The sequence below is a fragment of the Amblyraja radiata genome, chromosome 26 (genome assembly GCF_010909765.2).
Source record: "Amblyraja radiata isolate CabotCenter1 chromosome 26, sAmbRad1.1.pri, whole genome shotgun sequence".
Lineage (NCBI taxonomy): Eukaryota > Metazoa > Chordata > Chondrichthyes > Rajiformes > Rajidae > Amblyraja > Amblyraja radiata.
Window position 1 is genome coordinate 26,659,255 of NC_045981.1, and position 14,750 is coordinate 26,674,004.

The 14,750-nt window shown below is 43.4% G+C and overlaps 1 protein-coding gene across 1 annotated transcript in view; it reads right to left on the minus strand.

Annotated features, from left to right (window-relative positions):
- evpl (envoplakin) overlaps positions 1-14,537 on the minus strand; it is a 58,008-nt gene extending 43,471 nt beyond the window's left edge. Inside the window, exon 1 of the mRNA XM_033044537.1 lies at positions 14,343-14,537. Coding sequence (XP_032900428.1) covers positions 14,343-14,395 — 53 coding nt within the window. The 5' untranslated portion in view covers positions 14,396-14,537. The remainder of the gene's footprint in view (positions 1-14,342) is intronic.
- Between the last annotated feature and the right edge of the window lie 213 nt (positions 14,538-14,750).

Below are 14,750 nucleotides of genomic sequence, written 5' to 3' on the forward strand. Positions count from 1 at the left end.
CAGCGGGAGCACCCTATGCAGTAGATGAGGTTAGTGGAGGTGCACGTGTACCTCTGCCTCACTTGGAAGGAATGCTGGTGTCTATGAATGGAGGCGAGGGAAGAGTTATAGGGCCTGGTGCTACAGTATATCTCCTGCAGTTACAAGGGAAAGTTCCTGGGGAGGGGTTGGGAAGGGATGAGTGAATCAAGGATTTGTGGAAGGGCCGGTCTCTGCAAAAGGTAGAATGGGGTGGAGATGGGAAGATGTGATTAGTGTGGGATCATGGGAGGTGTGGGAAATGTTAGAGGATGATGGGTTGGATGCAGTCGGTGGGGTAAAAGGTGAAGTCCAAGGAAACGTCCTGCCTGGAGAAGGGGGAGCGAGAGCAATACTAGGGGACACAGAGGAGATGGGGGTGAGGAATGTATCTATGGCATCCCAAATCGTTGATATAGATGACATACCACCAGGTGGCGCCATATGATGGCAGCCTCGCCAATGGTATCTCGTCCTTTTTCTTCATTTGTTATTTTTAGTCTGTTATTAAATGTATGTTTTAGTGTATCTTTAATTTTGTATTATGTGGGGGGTGGGGGGGAGTGGTGGGGGAAACTTTTCTTATCTCTTTCCTCGTTTCCTCGTATCCTATCTCCGTCCGCACTCCGGCCCAACATCGTGGAGCTGGTGGTCCCTTTGCTGGGGATCGATTCCATTCCCATTCACTAGTCTCAGGCCTCCAGGCTGAAAAACAACCTTTCACCACCACCCTTGGCTTCCTTCAACCATCGTCAATTCTGTATCTAGTTAGCTAGTTCTCCCTGGATCCCATGTGATCTAACCTTCCAGGGCAGCTTACCATGCAGACCTTATAAAAAGACTGTGTTGAAGACAACCCCTACAGCTCTACGATCGTCAACCTTCTTGGTTACTTCTTTAAAAACCTCAATGAAATTCCTGATTTTGATCTCCCGTATACAAAATAATGATGACTATATTGAATGGAGCTGTTCCCAAACCATGCTGTCATCTCCCCGATAAAATTTCTATGGCGCATCTGTAGAATTTGGTTAGAGTTGTTGGGGGAATGCTCAACTTTCTCGGCCTTCAAAGGAAATAGAGGCGTTGGTGTGCTTTCTTGGCCATTGTTGCGCTGCAGGCAGTCCAGGACACGATGCTGGTGATATTTACTCCTAGGAACCTGAAGCTTTCACCCATCTCAACTTCGGCACCGTATGTATACCACTTCGCTTCCTGAAGTCGATCACTATCTCCTTCGTCTTGCTGAATTGAAAGAAAGGTTGACACCAAGTCACGAGGTACTCAATCTTCTTCGTGTACTCCGCATCATCATTATTTGATATATCCGGCCCACAACGTCCGCAAATTTGTAGATTTAATTGGATTTGTACTCGGCTGTACAGTCGTGGGTGAACAGGTAGTAGAGAAGGGGGCGGAGGACACAACCTTGCGCAACATCAGTGTTGAGGATTATCGTAGAGGATGATTTGTCCCCTGTCCTCACTGATTGTGCTCTGTTGGTCAGGCAGTCAAGCATCAAGTTGCAGGGGTGAGTGCTGACACCAAGTTCCACGAGATTGGCGATGAGCTTAGACAGGATAATATTGTTAAAAGCAGAGCTTTAGTCTGTGAATAGAAGTCTGATATCGGAAGCTCTCTTATCCAGTTGTTGCAAGGATGAGTGTAGGGCTAGGGAGATGGCATCAGCCATGAACCTGTTGTGGTGGGAGGTGAACTGCAGTGGGTCAAGGCCACTTGGTCACCTGGATTTAATGTGTTCCATAACCAGCCTCTCAAAACACTTCATGATGGTGAATGTCAAGGCCGTTAAAGCATGAGATGTTGCTTTTCTTTGGCACCTGGATGATGGTGGTCTTCTTGAAGCAGGTGGGTACTTCACAACTGAGTAGAGAGATAAAAGATGTCTGTGAATACTCCCATTAGTTGTTCCGTGCGCTTCTAATAACCTGGCCAGGGACTCCATCCAGGCCAGTTGCTTTCCATGGGTTCACCCACAAGAATGTCAGTCTAACTGTGGAATTCATTGCCACCGACGGCTGTGGAGGCCTAGTCAATGGATATTTTGTAGACGGAAATTGACAGATTCTTCATTAGTAAAGGTGTCAAGTGTTATAGGGGAAAAGGCAGGAAAATGGGGTTGAGAGGGAAAGATAGATCAGCCACAATTTAATGATAGAGTAGACTTAATGGGCCGAATGGCCTAATTCTGCATCTGGCACTTATGAACTTCTGCAACAGTGCCCTGGGAAGAGGCACACTTGAGTCTGATGAGTATAGAAAGTGTTGTTCATCAGGCGAGGCCTCACTATCATTATCACCAGTGTGTTGCCCGACTTCACTTTGCAGACAGTCATAATATTCAGACATCGCCACATTCTGTGTGTGTCCGATAGATTACACAGGGAATCAAGTTTGACCCGGTATTGTCTCCTGGTATCTTTGATAGCTTTGTGAAGATCATAGTGAGCTTTCTTGTATCGCCCGAGATCGTTTGACTTGTATGCAGCAACCTGGCCTTCACCTGTGAATGTGCCTTGCGGTTCATCCATGGAATACTCCGAATGTCTTCGTCGGCACGCCCTCCTCCATGCACTTGGTGATGATGTCAGTCATGGCAGTGGCATACTCATTCAGGTGAGCTGCAGAATCCCTGAATACGGACCAGTCCACTGTCTCAAAGCAGTCACGTAGGATGTCATCCGTGTCAACTGACCAGCATTGAATAACTCTCTGTACTGGCTCCTCCTTCTCCAGTTTATGTTTGTAGGCAGGGAGTAGAAGCGCAGCTCAGTGATCAGATTTCCTGAAATGTGGTCGAGGGGCAGACGTTTTTATTTATTTGTAGCAGTGGTTGAGGGTGCATCTTAAGGCATACATAAATGTGCAAATTTAGCAGGTGTTGGTTGCACTCAGACTCTCCCTGGTAACAACAAGGTGGTTGAATGGCAAATATTTGGCAACTCCCTTCAACAGGCATATGAGACTCTCACCTCGTCAATGACACAACTAGCTGAGGTGTGGTTGTTCCACCCCTCCAGGCTCCTTCAGTAACACCCAGAATACTGATTACAAATAAGATTCCTGCTCTGTCAGTATCTAGGCGTATTGGGCACAGTATTCTGAGAGAAATAAAACATTTTATTGATCTATATTGGGAGCACCTCAAGTCCTTTTGCAGCCACTGAAATTAGTCATAGTCATGCAACACATAAACGGGCCATTCGGCCCAACGCCCATGCGACCAAGATGCCCCACCTACATTAGTCCCATCTGCCCTCGCTTGGCCCATATCTGTCTAAACCTTTCCTATCCATGTGCCTGTCCAAATGTCTTTTAAATGTTGTTATAATACCTGCCTTAACTACCTCTTCTAACAGCTCATATACCCATCACTCTCTGAGTGGAAAAGTTGCCCCCAAAACTAGCCCCTCTCACATTAAACCTTGATTTCCCTAACTCTGAGATTGTGCTTTTACCCTATTTATTCCTCTCATGATCTTTTACACGTCTATAAGATCCCCTCTATCCTATTTCTCTCTGAGGAATAACTTCCAAGACACCCCAGGCTCTCTCTATAGCTCAGGCCCACGTCCTCGCAACATCCTCCCAAATTTTCTTAGCTTTAGTTTAGTCTAGTTAAGAGACACAGTGTGGAAACAGGTCCTTCGGCCCACCGAGTCCATGCTGATCAGCGATCAACTGTACACTAGATCTATCCTACACACTAGGGACAATTTACAGAAGCCAATTAACCTACAAAGCTGCACATCTTTGGAATATGGGAGCACCCAGAGAAAACCCACACAATGTCAGGGAGAATGCACAAACTCCGTACAGACAGCTCCCGTAGTCAGGATCAAACCCAGGCCTCTGGTGCTGCAAGGCATCAATGCTACTGCTGCGCCATTGTGACGCCCTGCATAATACAGGCATAATACACAAAAGACAATTTGAACACAGCAAGGTCTCGCAAATATCATTATGATAATAACACAATCATCTGTATTTCTTGTGCGACAATGCCTACAGAATAATTATTATTGGACCATCTATCAGGAGGAACCTTCCTGCGTGTCTTCAGAATAATAAAAAGTGGTATTTTATATCCAGTCGGGAGGTTTTGAGTTACTGCCCAGTCTGAAAGGAGGTACCAGTGGAGGGAATCTCCCTGACTCCATCACAACAAATGTCTGGAACATTTCAAATACTTAGATCACTTCACCCTTCAATTTTTGAATATTGAATGGATTACAAGCCAAATGTTCTTATGGGTCCTTGTTACTTGTAGTTCTTCCTCTGCATGCTGAAGTGTTAGCCTGGGTCAAGAATTTCTGATGTGGAGCTTGGAATTTATTTTCCTCTGACATAGGGGTAAACGGCTAGCACTTACACTATCTATTCCACTAACTAAACTCCAAGAGCTATGTAGATTGGGCACTGGGTAACCAAACTTAATAGCAGCATCATCACAGATGCTTAAATATCAATATAAGTCAACTATATTTGTCACATACACATACAAGATGTGCAGTGAAATGCCTGTGGGATTGTGCAAAACAACAGAATAATTACAACATAAATAACAAGAATAACAACAAAATAAACCAAGGAACTAATCATTGATTTCAGAAAGGGGAAGCTGAGAGACCATGCACCATCTTTCGTTGGTAGGTCAGTTAGCAGCTGCATGTTTCTGGCTGGTAACATCATGAATTACCTGTCCTGGGCCCAGTAGAGAGATATAACCAAGAAAAGGGTGCATAGTTTAGAGATTCAATGGGTCAACGAATATTCATACACGTTTCTACAGATGTACTGTGGAAAGTGTCTGGTTGATCACATCTTGGTACGGCAATTCCAATGCACAGAGGCACTGTCTCCCCACCATTGAAAGCATCTACATTGTCTCAGGAAGGTGGCATCTTTCATCTGGGCTAAGGATCACGAACATCTGGGCCATGCTCTTTCACGCTGCTCCTGATGGGCACAAGGTGCAGAAGCCTCAAGTTGCATATCACTAGGCTTCAGAAACAGCGACTTTCCTAAAACTAACAGACTCCAGAAACCAAGTAACACGACCCTAACCTTGCTTGGCAATAAAACACTACCGAACACTTCTTGCATGACCATAGTCTTGATTTTTCTATAAATGTATTTTGCACCAATATCTCGGTTTATTTTGCAGTCGTTGTTTTGTTTTACTGTCCTGCTGAATGTAACATGCAATTTATGTATAATTTTGTATTGTTTATGTTTGTGTGTGTGTGAGAGAGTCCATGTTCCTACGATGCTGCTGTGAACACGAGTACCCGCACCCCACTGTACTTGTGCGAATGACAATGAACTTGACTTGATTACCAAATGTGGTTAATAAACTTTTTGTGTTGACAGCATGACACCCGATCTTTACGTGAACTGGTACGGAAGCTGTAATTAATGGTCAAAGACATCGAAAGAAGAAGCACTTAATGCAGGCCGGCCATCCCTTTCACTAACTCAATTGCAACACTCTCAGCTCTTCATTAGTGCAGATCGAAGATGGACTTGGGAATTACTACATTATCAGTTGCACTGCCTTTCCCATCAGAACACAGGCATATGTGGGTAAAAAATCCTAAGTTCAAGAAGAGCAGGTGAGGTCTCACTGGAATCTTGGGTGATGCATTTGCTCACGGGCAAAACTAACTTAAATTTCTTACCAATGTCGTAGTATTGTCAATAATGCTGTTTAGCCCATTCATACGGATTGTGTTGACTTATGCAAACTTATCCCCACCTGAGTATGTTCCTCAGCCAACAAGAACAGAATTTTTGGTCATTTCCACAATGGTGTTTGTTCAAATACATTTCATAAGCTATAATGTGCTTTGGGAGATGTTAAGTTTGTGAAAGATGCTATTATATAAATGCAGGACACAATGCGCTGGAGGCCAGTCAGCATCTAAGGAGGGGATGGATAGGTGATATTTAAGGTCAGGATCCTCCTTCAGACTGACTAGTGGGAGGGAGAAAGCTGGAAAAGAGGTGGGGGTGAGACAAAGGTTGGGAAGTGATAGGTTAATACGGATGAAAGAGGGTTTGATTGGGTGGAGTAAGTGACAAAAAGGGGGCAAATAAGGAGAGTAGAAAAGTAAAATATGAAGGCAGAGCAAGGGATATCGGTAGAAGGGGATGGATGGAGGTAAAGGGGGAGCAGAATAGTGGGGGGAAATGGGTGCGTATCAGTGGGCAAAAAGGGTATCAGATAAGCAAAGAAGAGGGGCGAAATATAAAGGCAGGGGAAAGGTATTGGTGGAAAGGGACAGTGGGGAGGGGAAAGAGGTGGGATTAAAAGGGGATTATGGAATTTGGGGACGCGAGACAAGCAAACGGAAAAGGGGAAGGAGCCAGGTGGCTGGGAGGTTAGTGTGGAGATGGTGGGAGAATTGCTTGCGCAGTGGAGTGGAATGGGAGGTGGGGGAGAAGGATATTACATGATATTGGAGAATTTCCTCGAGCACTTTATGTTTTGCTCAGGATACCAGTATCTGCAGTTCCTTGTCTAAATGCAGACTCCTTCCATTCTGGAGCGGAGATTACAGTAATCCCTCAAATTGAGGAAGATATGCATCAGAGGAACCTGAATGAAATTTGAAATCTCTGGAAGAGTGACAAAACCTGAATGTTGTAAGTATGAGATCTAAGACTGGAATGTTGAATTATAAGAAATTCTGGAATTCAGATAATCAGTCATGTCTTGCATTGAATTTCTCCAGCATTCCCTTTAGTCCTCTCTGCCCTTTTAATGTCGCTTGAATCTTTCATTTTCTTTAACATTTCCTGTTCTGATGAAAGGTCATTGACCCAAAATGTTTCCTCTGATTCTCACTTCACAGTACTTGCCTGATCTGCTGACTATGCCTGATTTTATTGCTGGGTTAAGATTTATTTCAAAGAAAATAGATGAAGGCAGAGTTGTGGATGTGGCTCACATGGACTTTAGTAAGGCTTTTGACAAGGTGCTGCATGATAGTCTTATCCAGAGGTTAATGCATAAGGGGATCCAATGCTATTAGCAAACTATATCCAACATTGGCTTTGTGATAGGAAGCAGAGAGTAGTGGCTGATAGGTGTTTTTCTGAATAGTTGGTGCATTTCAGGGATCAGTGCTGCGATCTTTGCTATTTGTAATCGTTGAGAACGCAGAGGGTATGAATGATAAATTTACAGACAGCGCAAAGACACTGAAGAAGGCTGCCTAAGGATACAGCATGACACAGATCAGATGGAAAGTTGTGCAGAGCGAAGGAAGATGGAATTTAGTCCATACAGATGTGCGGTAATACAGCTTGGGAGGTAAAATTCTGATACAATAACAGGGGACACCTTGGGCTCTAAGCCCATAGTTCCCTGAAAGTGGCCAGACTGGTGGATAGTTTAGTGTAATAAGCATTTGGTATGCTTGCATCAGGAAGCAAAGTTGTACATATACCCCAGTTTATACTGACGCCGCCGAAGTAGAGATAGTTGAAAACTTCAGATTTCTAGGAGTAAATATCACCAACAACTTCTCCTGGACCACCCATATTGAAGCAATGGCCAAGAAAGCACACCAATGCCTCTACTTCCTAAGAAGGCTTAGGAAGTTCAGGAAGTCCCCAAGAATTCTCAGCAACTTCTACAGATGTTTCATGGAAATCATTTTATCGGGAGGCAGCACAGCATGGTTTGGGAAAAGCTCCATCCAAGACCGCAAGAAATGCAGAGAATTGTGGGTGCTGCCCAGACCATCACACAAAACCAACCCCGCTTCCATTGACTCCATTTATAACTAACACTGCCATGGCAAGAACAGCAGCATAATCAAGGATGAGTCACATCCTGGTCAATCTCTCTTCTTTCCTCTCCCATCGGCCAAAAGATATAGAAGTGTGAAAACGCACAGCTCCTGATCCAGTGAGTTACTTCCCAGCTGTTATCAGACAACTGAACTATCCTACTGCAATCTTGAATTATTCTCTACCTCATTGGAGACCCTCAGACTATCATTAGTGGCTTTATCTGGCACTAAACATTATTTATGTTATTCTCTTTATCATGTACCAGTACACTGTGAATGGCTTAATTGTAATAATGAATTGTCTTTCCACTGACTGATTCGCACACAACAAAAGCTTTTCACTGCACCTCAGTACATGTGACAATAAAATAAACAAACTTTCTTTCATTGAGGCATTGCGTACAGTATTGGGATATCACGTTGCAGCTGTACAATTGGTTATACAGACACACCCTGACGTGTAAGGGTTACATCCCGTGGTCTCTTGCGCAAGTCAAACGTTACGCAAGTTGGAAACGGATGTGCTACGATTACATTTACCATTTGTACTGCTTATGTACTATATTGTACAGCAAACATTGTGTAAGGAATAAAAAAATTATCCGATCTGAAGTTGTGGAAATATCTGAAAATTAGGTTTGCAACACGAACGTGGAAACAGACTGAGACAATTTTTTAGGCACATTATTTTATTTGAAAAATAAACAAACTAATCTTGTTTAAAACCTAAATTTAAACTTTAGGGCATTTTTAGATCATGTTTTACACAATAACTATGTGTGTGGACGTGTTGATGAATAAATTCAGTTGATGCTGTTGAGCCTGCAAAACCTGATATGCAAAGTACCTAAAAATTCAGTTTGCTAATTAAAAGCTTCCAACAATGGCAGAGAATTGTGTTACTGTGTGGCAGCTCTGATGCGTAGACCAGGTGAGGAGGGGGCTGTGGACCCCCAGCAGGACCAAAAACAAGACCTGTCAAAGGGCGGATGAGCTCCTCGCAAGCCAACGACCATCCACACTTCAGTAGAAGTTGTGATCACTGTCGTACACAGCATTGTAAGGCATCGTGCCCATTGATGTTTTCAACCATGATGATGATGATTTACTTCCATTTGGAAGGAAATAGACTAATTAGGAATAGCCAACATGGCTTTGTACGTGGTAGGTCGTATCTCACTAAGTTGACTGCATTTTTGAGGAGGTGACAAAGAAGATTGATAAAGGTAAGGTGGTGAATGTTCTATACGTAGATTTTAGTAAGGCTCTTGATAAGGTCTCTCATGGTAGGCTGATCCAGAAGATTAAGATGTATGGGATTCTGGATGCCTTGGATTCAGAACTGGCTTATTCATAGAAGTCAGAGGGTCATGGTGGAGGTTAAATATTCTGACATTAAACTACAAGTTGGACCAGCTGATGATCTCAAATAAGAGCAGGTTGATTCTCCAAGGTACCATGTTCCTTAGCCAAACTATAATAAAACAAACCTATTAAGGGGCACAAGACCCACTTGGTTTCCTTGTTTCACCATAGGTGCAATTTTATTGGTGTTCATTTGGTTGTACAGTTGGGGGACATGGTGAGATTGTGCAAAGTGCTATAGAAATGCAATTTCTATCTTATTTTGCAACTTATCCCAGTTAGGGAAGCATTTTGAAGGTGTCAGCTGTCTCATTGCCTTGGGCTAGGGAGAGGGATAAAGAACATGAGTCCAGGTTCCCAGTCCTGCCTGATATCCAGTGTTTGAATGTACAAGTGTATGCACTTTTTCAGGAAGAGGATTGAGTCCAGCTCTCTCAACATTGGGGTATGAAGAATGGTTACCAGCATGGGACACCCAAAGAACAAGCTCAAACTCAGAGGCCAATGTTCCAAATGAGGCATTCTCACTGACCCGAGACATCACCTATCCATTTTCTCCTGAGATGCGCCTGACCCACCGAGCTACTCCAGCACTCAGGGTCTTCTTTTGTAAACCAACATTCCTTGCTTCTACTATTTTTGCAGACCTGTTTACTGAGTAGGGCAAAGAGTTTCCCCTATCCCATGTGACACTGGTTGATCAAAGGCAACAACTGCACAAAAAGGATGGTTTGTGTTCAGGCGAGGTCATGAGAGAATATTACACGTCACTGCAGATCGATGGGCTTGAAAACACTGAGGTACAGTATTTAATTACAAATCCTAAACATTCATTTGCTCCACGACTGGTTTTCAGTGGCTGCACTCTCAACCATCTCAAAAACTGCAGTACTGCAGCTAGCCACTCGGGTAACTCCATCAGACGTCCGAGATGCATGACATTGACCTTTATAAGGACAAGAAGAGCAGATGCAGAGGAACACTGCCTCATATTGGTTCCTGTCTAATGCACATATGTCACCAATCTGAACATTTCCACCGGACCTTCATTGTTTTTGGGTCTAAATCTTGGAACTCCCTCCCCAACTGCACAGTGGAAGGACGTTGAAGAGAAGAACTGCAGTGCTCAAGAAGGCAGCTTATGACAACCTTCTCAAGCGCAAATAGGGATGGGCAGTATTTGCCTGCAATATCCTTCAACAGATAGATTTGTACAGAAACTGGAATAATATGCACCCATTTATTATCATTTTGCTTTTGTTTTAACTTGCTCCCATTTCTGGTCCAGGAAAATACCTACCCCAACACAATCTTAATTTCCCTGCCATTGTCGGCACACCAAGCACGACTTTAACATCGTGTAGCCCGCAGTCTCTCGTAAGAAGAGGCCAACTCGGGAGCTCCAAGCCCTGGGGAGAGTTTTGATCACCCTGACGGGGGCTTCGATCGTCAGCTGCAGGGGCTTTGATCACCCTGGCTGCGGATGGCTCGACTGCCTCGACCGCGGGAGAACAAAGAGGAACAAAGAGGAAGAAGACTTAACTTTATTGCCTTCCATCACAGTGATGAATGTGGAATCCACTGTGATGGATGTTTATGTTAACTTTTATGTGGTTGTGTGTCTTGTTGCTTTTCACTCAGTCTGGCTGTATGGTAACTCAAATATCACTGTACCTTAGTTGGTACATGTGACAATAAACTGACCTTGAAATCTTGAACCTTGAACCATTATCACTGAATGACATTCACTTCCTCGATAAAAGGAATTTGTGTAAAGCGTGTGGAACCTACGACGTTCATTTTTCATACACCATCCAACAAAGAACCAGCATTACACAAAGTTGCCAAGCATTTTATGAATTAAAGTGTTCCTCTCACACAAGGGTTTGTCCACCTGTATGAAGGCTGGCTCTGCTTCAACAGCAGATCTCTCCCACATGTATGAGAGTTTGTGGCAATCTTGAACCATGGTGATCTCTTCAAGTTTAATAATAACTGTACATGATGATAGTTTGGGACACTTAAAGCAATGGAATGGATGAGAGAGGGATGTGGGGATATGGCTGTGGGCAACATACTTCAGACATGTATGCACGCCCCATTACCCTCTCATTTTCTTTCATCTCCATGTCAGTCATAGAGTGATGCAGCATAGAAACCGGCCCTTTGACACAACTCATCTATGCAGACCAAAATGCCTACATGAAGCCAATTCAATTGCCTGTGTTCGGCCCATATCACTCCAAAGCTTTTCTATCCATGTACTTGTTCAAAAGTATCTTAAATGTTGTACTTCTACCTGCCTCCACTCTGGCAGTTCCTTCCAGATACCCATTTGCCACTCAAGTTCCCTTTAAATCTTTCCTCCATTACTTTAAATCTCTGCCCAACTCTGGGGAAAAGATGACCATCTACTATATCTATATCTCTCAGTTTTATATGCTTTTATACAGTCACCCCCCTGACCTCCTTTGTTCTAGGGTAAACAGTTCCAGCCAATTCATTCTCCCCATTTAGTTTTAGTCTATTCCCAGCAGCATCCTTGTGAAAGCTTTGTGCACCTTCCCTAATTTAACCACATCTTTACTCTTGTACTGTTCTATGGGACTACCATGGAGAGTGTACTTTACTGCAGCAAGGTCTGCACGCATCTGCCACCACGAAACATGCAAGAGGGAATCTGGAAGTCATGCAAACAATGTTTTAAAAGGAAAATTTCTCAATTATATTTGTGAGTGTTCCGATTAGCTGTTTAGGGCTACATATTAATGATGCTGGGCATCTATTACACAGGGTGTTGATTGTTTGTACTGGGTTTGCCTTTTGACAGCACTTGACACCATCAGAGTGAAATTTGCCTTCTGTTTCCCCTGGTATTTGTAGTGAGGTAGCTATGCCCACCACCCTCTCAGTACATCCTCCCTGCAGTACAGAGGTTGAGAAACGACTGTGATCACACCCTCCCTGGATTGAGTCACAGTCACCCTTCTGAACTATTAGTTAACAATTTTGATAATAATGCATCTGAAGAATGGGGTGTAGTCCTCTCTGTTGCATTCTTTCTCCCCACCCTGAATTCCTGTCATTCTTGCAGGTGTTTTCACAGGCAGGTGGCCTCCATCAGAATGGAAAATCACTGGTAAGCTCACAAAGTAAAACTACAACCTTTTGAACATTTGGCTGCAAATGCATTGGCAAGGGGTTAGGTTCACATTACTGGAGATTGCACCTGACCCAGCTCTTCCCTTTGAAAAAAAACGTGTAAGCATCCCTGACCACTCAGCAAGCATTCGGCAAGTGTCCAACAGTTAATGACAAAATAAATGGATGCACTGGAGGGCTGGGAAAAGATAGCATCTAATTACAGTATCAGTGCATTGTAAAGTACCTCACAGTTAATGCAGTTGCTGAAATCCATACAAAGCAAGATCCCAAAAATATAAAATAAGATTAAAGACAAGCCCCTTGTTTGCTGCAGAGGGATGTTAGCTGAAAAGCAGAAACATGCCTGCGTTTCTTTCGATAAGACTACCAGCATCCACCTTATAAATGGAGGAAATACATCATCGAAGCTTCAGTTTAACCTCACCCACAAGATAAAAGCATTCTGGGTATTGGAAGGGAGTGCCTGTCTCAGTTCACCTGCCACAAACAATCCACTGGCTCTTCAACATGCAGCCAGCTGACTTTGCAATAAAAGTATCACCAACATGCATACGAGTGCAACTAAAATAACATGCACTATTTAGCATTTTTTTACAACTTCAGGAAATCCTACAAAACTTTACCCGTGCTAGTGAAGGGCAGACACTGTTGTGAAGAGGGAAATAGGACCGACAGTTGTATCCCACAAACATGTTCATCGAAATGGCCAGGTTTCTCCATTTAGGACCATGGAAAATAACCAGTTGAGAGGGTGTTGGGGGAAGACAGAATTCCCATATATTGCACTTGAAAATCATCTGCATGCAACATTTGTCTGAAGGTGTTTAAACCCATGATGTTTTATCCCAGAATCCTCACAGAGTTATACGGCAGATATTCTATAGATGCTAATCATTACGAATCACTTTGCATTCAGCAAGTTGCCTGAAGAACTGTCCCGACCTGAACTGCCATTTTCTCCAGAGATGCTGCCTAACCCGTTAAATTACTCCAGCATTTTGTGTGTGTCTTTTTGTATTATGCAGATTGAATGTATAGCTTGGTGCCAGAATGATCTCGAATATTCAGTACAACAGAATGAGTTGGATCAATTCGGTGTTTCTGAAGAGGATGTTGTGACTGCCAACCTCGTCACTAATTTACTAAATACAACAATCATCGGGCATTCTGAATTTCCTCCTTTAAATCCATCGCAAAGTTGAGGACAAAGAACATCACTGTCATCATTAAATTGAGTCGCTGGATCCTATGGTAAGCCTACTGTACACAGCCTGAATCCACACACTTCTCCGACTTAGATTTGAATTTATGGAAATACTTAGCAGCAAGAATGGCTCAGCTGCACGGTGTTCACATGAAGTTGAAGATATTCCTACACTTCTCAAGTGCACGGTTCCTGAAGCTCTCACAGTTTACTTCCCACATACACAACTCCCAAATTGTCCCATTTAACAATGCAAAACTCACAAAACGCGCAGCATGAATGGGCAGGTGTTTGAAAGTGCAGCTTACAAACATATCCACAAAATTCAGCTTATGATACATGACTCGCATCGCAAAATAATTCTCAAATTTGCAGTTAATAAACCCTGCTTCAGCAACCACAAGACTAATTGCACATTTTATCCACCTGAACCATTTGTTCCCACATTTACCACCTCGGCAGCTCGGTTTTACATTTATCACCTCAACCATTTGTTCCTGCATGAATCCACCCAGCATTTTAGACCAATCCCACAGTTACTTGCTTCCTGAATACAGAAACGCTGAAGTAATTCAGCTCCTAACCTGTTCTCCCACCTGCAGCCTACCCATTCTCCATTCGGTGAGGAGTTAGACACTCAACTAATTTACTCTGTTTAAAAAAAAAACGCAGCTTTAAATCATAACGACGCATATTCTCCCACATCCGAACAATCCATTCAGACTGCCGGCTCTCAATACTTCCCAATTTGAAGGATTGCCACTTACCCGGATAACTTGTTGCTCGAAGAGATCTTAAATGTGCTCTTTTTCGAGAACATGTTTTCTGATCTGTGAATCAGTTCTTACACACTGCTTTCTTCGTAGATCTTTGTCAATCTGGGATAGGTGTTCCTTGCACACAAGGACTGTGCGTGTGCGCACTAATCAGTACAGCACTCAATTAGTTCTCAGTTTTGAGGGAGGCTCCCTTTTAATGACAGCTGATCTAACAAAGATTAGGAATAGTGTTCAAGAAGGAACTGCAGGTGCTGGAAGATCGATGGTACACAAAAATGCTGGAGAAACTCAGCGGGTGCAGCAGCATCTATGGAGCGAAGGAAATAGGCGACGTTTCGGGCCGAACCCCTTCTTCAGACTGGTGGGTGGTGGTGGTGGTGGGAGAAGGAAGGAAAA